The sequence below is a fragment of the Procambarus clarkii genome, chromosome 58 (genome assembly GCF_040958095.1).
Source record: "Procambarus clarkii isolate CNS0578487 chromosome 58, FALCON_Pclarkii_2.0, whole genome shotgun sequence".
In the NCBI taxonomy this organism is placed as follows: domain Eukaryota; kingdom Metazoa; phylum Arthropoda; class Malacostraca; order Decapoda; family Cambaridae; genus Procambarus; species Procambarus clarkii.
The window spans coordinates 26,027,255-26,033,569 of NC_091207.1; the positions used below are offsets into that span (position 1 = coordinate 26,027,255).

Genomic DNA, 6,315 nt, shown 5'->3' on the forward strand with positions numbered 1-6,315 from the left:
CTAATGTGGTTGTATGTCGGTATGTAGACTATGGTCCTCATCCTTGCTACAAGTACCACCAAAACAGGAGGCTCGGGGCTGCATGTTTTACATTTAAACAAATAAACACAAAAAAAATACAATTTTGGCATTAAAATTCATTGCAAATTAAAATGATAACGAAGCGGAATTTGGCGTCAGTGATGTGTGAAAATAGTTATTAGGAGCACCGGCCTCCTCAGCCCTGACCAGCGGCACGATTCACCAAACATTCACGCCACCACTTTGCGAAACCTGTACATCTTTTTCTCAATCCTGGCGGCTTTGTTGACACATATGTGAAGCAGTTTGAGTTGCGTGGGGTAACGCTGTGGTTTATAACAATTATTACCGTGAGTTGAGAAAGTTTTAGGCTCGTAATGTGTGTGTGGTATATCTAAATATGGGATCAGATGCTGTGAGGAGTGAGCAGGGCTGATGAGAGGCTGAGAGTGTGGGGCTGAGAGTGCGGGGCTGAGAGTGCGGGGCTGAGAGTGCGGGGCTGAGAGTGTGGGGCTGAGAGTGTGGGGCTGAGAGTGTGGGGCTGAGAGTGCGGGGCTGAGAGTGCGGGGCTGAGAGTGTGGGGCTGAGAGTGTGGGGCTGAGAGTGTGAGGCTGAGAGTGCGGGGCTGAGAGTGTGAGGCTGAGAGTGCGGGGCTGAGAGTGTGGGGGCTGAGAGTGTGAGGCTGAGAGTGTGAGGCTGAGAGTGTGGGGCTGAGAGTGTGAGGCTGAGAGTGCGGGGCTGAGAGTGTGAGGCTGAGAGTGTGGGGCTGAGAGTGTGAGGCTGAGAGTGCGGGGCTGAGAGTGTGAGGCTGAGAGTGCGGGGCTGAGAGTGTGGGGGCTGAGAGTGTGAGGCTGAGAGTGTGAGGCTGAGAGTGTGGGGCTGAGAGTGCGGGGCTGAGAGTGCGGGGCTGAGAGTGCGGGGCTGAGAGTGTGGGGCTGAGAGTGTGGGGCTGAGAGTGTGGGGCTGAGAGTGCGGGGCTGAGAGTGTGGGGCTGAGAGTGTGGGGCTGAGAGTGTGAGGCTGAGAGTGCGGGGCTGAGAGTGTGAGGCTGAGAGTGCGGGGCTGAGAGTGTGGGGGCTGAGAGTGTGAGGCTGAGAGTGTGAGGCTGAGAGTGTGGGGCTGAGAGTGTGAGGCTGAGAGTGCGGGGCTGAGAGTGTGAGGCTGAGAGTGCGGGGCTGAGAGTGTGGGGGCTGAGAGTGTGAGGCTGAGAGTGTGAGGCTGAGAGTGTGGGGCTGAGAGTGTGAGGCTGAGAGTGCGGGGCTGAGAGTGTGAGGCTGAGAGTGTGTTTGGGTGAGTGAGTGAGAGTGAGTGTGGGGCTGAGAGTGAGTGTGGGGCTGAGAGTGTGAGGCTGAGAGTGTGAGGCTGAGAGTGTGGGGGCTGAGAGTGTGGGGCTGAGAGTGTGGGGCTGAGAGTGTGGGGCTGAGAGTGTGGGGGCTGAGAGTGTGGGGCTGAGAGTGTGGGGCTGAGAGTGTGGGGCTGAGAGTGTGAGGCTGAGAGTGTGAGGCTGAGAGTGTGGGGCTGAGAGTGTGGGGCTGAGAGTGTGGGGGCTGAGAGTGTGGGGGCTGAGAGTGTGAGGCTGAGAGTGTGAGGCTGAGAGTGTGGGGCTGAGAGTGTGGGGGCTGAGAGTGTGAGGCTGAGAGTGTGAGGCTGAGAGTGCGGGGCTGAGAGTGTGAGGCTGAGAGTGCGGGGCTGAGAGTGCGGGGCTGAGAGTGTGGGGCTGAGAGTGTGGGGCTGAGAGTGTGGGGCTGAGAGTGTGGGGCTGAGAGTGTGAGGCTGAGAGTGTGGGGGCTGAGAGTGTGAGGCTGAGAGTGTGGGGCTGAGAGTGTGAGACTGAGAGTGTGAGGCTGAGAGTGTGAGGCTGAGAGTGTGGGGGCTGAGAGTGTGGGGCTGAGAGTGTGAGGCTGAGAGTGTGGGGCTGAGAGTGTGGGGGCTGAGAGTGTGGGGCTGAGAGTGTGAGGCTGAGAGTGTGGGGGCTGAGAGTGTGAGGCTGAGAGTGTGGGGGCTGAGAGTGTGGGGCTGAGAGTGTGAGGCTGAGAGTGTGAGGCTGGGAGTGTGGGGGCTGAGAGTGTGGGGCTGAGAGTGTGAGGCTGAGAGTGTGGGGCTGAGAGTGTGGGGCTGAGAGTGTGGGGCTGAGAGTGTGGGGGCTGAGAGTGTCGGGCTGAGAGTGTGGGGGCTGAGAGTGTGGGGCTGAGAGTGTGGGGCTGAGAGTGTGGGGCTGAGAGTGTGGGGGCTGAGAGTGTGGGGCTGAGAGTGTGAGGCTGAGAGTGTGAGGCTGAGAGTGTGGGGCTGAGAGTGTGAGGCTGAGAGTGTGGGGCTGAGAGTGTGGGGCTGAGAGTGTGAGGCTGAGAGTGTGAGGCTGAGAGTGTGGGGCTGAGAGTGTGGGGGCTGAGAGTGTGGGGCTGAGAGTGTGGGGCTGAGAGTGTGAGGCTGAGAGTGTGAGGCTGAGAGTGTGGGGCTGAGAGTGTGGGGCTGAGAGTGCGGGGCTGAGAGTGTGGGGCTGAGAGTGTGGGGCTGAGAGTGTGGGGCTGAGAGTGTGGGGCTGAGAGTGTGAGGCTGAGAGTGTGAGGCTGAGAGTGTGGGGCTGAGAGTGTGGGGCTGAGAGTGTGGGGCTGAGAGTGTGAGGCTGAGAGTGTGGGGCTGAGAGTGTGGGGCTGAGAGTGTGGGGCTGAGAGTGTGGGGCTGAGAGTGTGAGGCTGAGAGTGTGAGGCTGAGAGTGCGGGGCTGAGAGTGTGGGGCTGAGAGTGTGAGGCTGAGAGTGTGGGGCTGAGAGTGTGGGGCTGAGAGTGTGGGGCTGAGAGTGTGGGGGCTGAGAGTGTGGGGCTGAGAGTGTGAGGCTGAGAGTGTGGGGCTGAGAGTGTGGGGCTGAGAGTGTGGGGCTGAGAGTGTGGGGGCTGAGAGTGTGGGGCTGAGAGTGTGGGGGCTGAGAGTGTGGGGCTGAGAGTGTGGGGGCTGAGAGTGTGAGGCTGAGAGTGTGGGGCTGAGAGTGTGGGGGCTGAGAGTGTGGGGGCTGAGAGTGTGAGGCTGAGAGTGTGGGGCTGAGAGTGTGGGGGCTGAGAGTGTGGGGCTGAGAGTGTGGGGCTGAGAGTGTGGGGCTGAGAGTGTGGGGCTGAGAGTGTGGGGCTGAGAGTGTGGGGCTGAGAGTGTGGGGGCTGAGAGTGTGAGGCTGAGAGTGTGAGGCTGAGAGTGTGAGGCTGAGAGTGTGAGGCTGAGAGTGTGGGGCTGAGAGTGTGGGGCTGAGAGTGCGGGGCTGAGAGTGTGGGGGCTGAGAGTGTGGGGGCTGAGAGTGTGGGGGCTGAGAGTGTGGGGCTGAGAGTGTGGGGCTGAGAGTGCGGGGCTGAGAGTGTGGGGCTGAGAGTGTGGGGCTGAGAGTGTGGGGCTGAGAGTGCGGGGCTGAGAGTGCGGGGCTGAGAGTGTGGGGCTGAGAGTGTGGGGCTGAGAGTGTGGGGCTGAGAGTGTGGGGGCTGAGAGTGTGGGGGCTGAGAGTGTGGGGCTGAGAGAGAGGCTGAGAGTGCTGTCTCAAGGAAGATACATGTAAAATCTTGGAGACAACACCCCTCCCCCTTCTGTCTGGGTCAGTCTTCCAGCAAGTATAGCGACACTAGTAGCAACAATCTACCTCTACCAGCACCATCAATCTACCGCTTACGGGAGCTACTACTATCTACCAGCAGTCTACCTTTCACGGGAGCATGACAGTGTGTGCTACAAGCTCTGTGTGCCCTGTGAAGACACCAATAAGCACCAGCTTTGCAATATTGCTTAGCAATCTACAGCCAAACCGGTGACATGACCAAACGCTTGCTTATGGCAACTTGCCACAGGAATTTTGGTGAACGACGTGACTATAACCCCTGGTCGACGACCGGGCCGCGGGGACGCTAAGCCCCGGAAGCGCCTCAAGGTAAGGTAACCCCTGTCAAACTCTCCTCCTGTGTGTACAGACAGCCCTCAGTTGTCATACAGACAGGTGGGGGACGTCTGGACGGGCTTCATACCGTCCCCCTCATTATTTACAACATGATTTCCTCTGAGTATCTGAGATGTCTGTGAGAACAGACCGCGGCCTGATGTAGGCTGAGTGTGGGGGACATGTTTCTGACATGAGAGGCGACAGCTCCTCATGCAGGTGCTGTCTGCGAACCTTGTCTGTCACCCGGGACGCAGGCGTCAATAAGCTGTCTGTCATGTGATTCTGCAGTCATCTTGGATCTTTGCTCAGGAACTGTTAGGACACGATTCGCCTCGAACGTGATTGAATATTGGTTTGACACCCCCTTGGAGAGAGAGAGGGGGAGAGAGAGAGAGAGAGAGAGAGAGAGAGAGAGAGAGAGAGAGAGAGAGAGAGAGAGAGAGAGAGAGAGAGAGAGAGAGAGAGGGGGAGAGAGAGAGAGACAGACAGACAGACAGACAGACAGACAGACAGACAGACAGACAGACAGACAGACAGACAGACAGACAGACAGAGTACCATATTAAACCATCCTTACCAGGTCACAGTAGACTATTACCTCATCACTGTCAACCAATGGTACACAGTAGCCCATGGTTGCCTCCACGTGTTTGCTATTAAACCGTTATTCCCAGCCATTGGTACACTTAACCCATCATCTTTAACCATTAGTGGACTGTTAAACCATCGTTGTTAACCCTAAGTGCACTGTTAAACCATTGTTGGGTGTATAATGAAGGGAAGGGAACTATCAGGGGTAAAGTGCCAAGCCATGACGCCTATGTAGCACTGGGAAAGGATCAGGATAAGGATTTGGGATGGGACGGGGGAAAGGAATGGTACCCAACCACTTGGACGGTCGGGGATTGAACGCCGACCTGCATGAAGCTAGACCGTCGCTCTACCGTCCATCCCAAGTGGTTGGACGTGTGTATAATGAGCGCCAGTGTGGCGGGCACAACCACTGCTGCAGTGGTTTGACCTCAACAGTGAAACAAGCGACTGTCAACGGCCCCATAGTTCTCACAGTCAATAACCAGTCCAGCAGTTTAGACCAACCGTGGTAAAACCAACTCAACAGTTTGGCCAGACTGTGGGATAACCAATGAAGCAGTTGGGGGCAGATTGTGGGATAGCAAACTTAGCAGTTTAATCAGGCTGTAGGATAACCAAGCCAGCAGTTTGGGCAGACTGAGGGATAACCAAGCCAGCAGTTTGGGCAGACTGAGGGATAACCAAGCCAGCAGTTTGGGCAGATTGAGGGATAACCAAGCCAGCAGTTGGGGGCAGATTGTGGGATAGCAAACTTAGCAGTTTAATCAGGTTGTAGGATAACCAAGCCAGCAGTTTGGGCAGACTGAGGGATAACCAAGCCAGCAGTTGGGGGCAGATTGTGGGATAGCAAACTTAGCAGTTTAATCAGGTTGTAGGATAACCAAGCCAGCAGTTTGGGCCGACTGAGGGATAACTAAGCCAGTAGTTTGGGCAGACTGAGGGATAACTAAGCCAGCAGTTTGGGCAGACTTAGGGATAACCAAGCCAGCAGTGTGGGCAGACTGAGGGATAACCAAGCCAGCAGTTGGGGGGGGGGGCAGACTGAGGGATAACCAAGCCAGCAGTGTGGGCAGACTGAGGGATAACCAAGCCAGCAGTTTGGGCAGACTGGGGATAACCAAGCCAGCAGTTTGGGCAGACTGAGGGATAACCAAGCCAGCAGTTGGGGGCAGACTGAGGGATAACCAAGCCAGCAGTGTGGGCAGACTGAGGGATAACCAAGCCAGCAGTGTGGGCAGACTGAGGGATAACCAAGCCAGCAGTGTGGGCAGACTGAGGGATAACCAAGCCAGCAGTTTGGGCAGACTGAGGGATAACCAAGCCAGCAGTTTGGGCAGACTGAGGGATAACCAAGCCAGCAGTTTGGGCAGACTGAGGGATAACCAAGCCAGCAGTTTGGGCAGACTGAGGGATAACCAAGCCAGCAGTTTGGGCAGACTGAGGGATAACCAAGCCAGCAGTTTGGGCAGACTGAGGGATAACCAAGCCAGCAGTTTGGGCAGACTGAGGGATAACCAAGCCAGCAGGCTAGCCAGGCAGACCCTACAGGTGGACGAAGTAAAAACTGTGAATTTTAAGTCGCCGGCAACACAGAAGAAACACATAACCCAATTTGGATGGAGTTTGTTGGGAGACGAGCTTAAGGTGTGTGTGTGTGTGTGTGTGTGTGTGTGTGTGTGTGTGTGTGTGTGTGTGTGTGTGTGTGTGTGTGTGTGTGTGTGTGTACTCACCTATATTTGAGAATTTTGTAGAGGATCATTTTTTCCCGAATTCTTCTGTTTTCCAGGGACG

The 6,315-nt window shown here is 56.4% G+C and overlaps 1 protein-coding gene across 1 annotated transcript; it reads right to left on the reverse strand.

Moving 5' to 3' along the window:
• Positions 1–387: 387 nt before the first annotated feature.
• LOC138353597 (uncharacterized) lies at positions 388–4,222 on the reverse strand. The gene is made up of 2 exons (XM_069306793.1): positions 4,162–4,222; positions 388–3,452 (listed from the first exon to the last, which is right to left on the reverse strand). The coding sequence occupies exons 1-2, from the start codon at positions 4,220–4,222 to the stop codon at positions 388–390; spliced, it is 3,126 nt and encodes a 1,041-aa protein (XP_069162894.1).
• Between the last annotated feature and the right edge of the window lie 2,093 nt (positions 4,223–6,315).

What these genes read in the sequence shown, in the direction of transcription:
- LOC138353597 (XM_069306793.1), bottom strand. Translation starts at nt 4,222, where the DNA reads ATGACTGCAGAATCACATGACAGACAGCTTATTGACGCCTGCGTCCCG. An exon ending in CGTCCCGGGTGACAGACAAG is followed by an intron (nt 3,453 to 4,161) that starts GTTCGCAGACAG and finishes CCACACTCTCAG; the next exon opens with CCCCACACTCTCAGCCCCAC.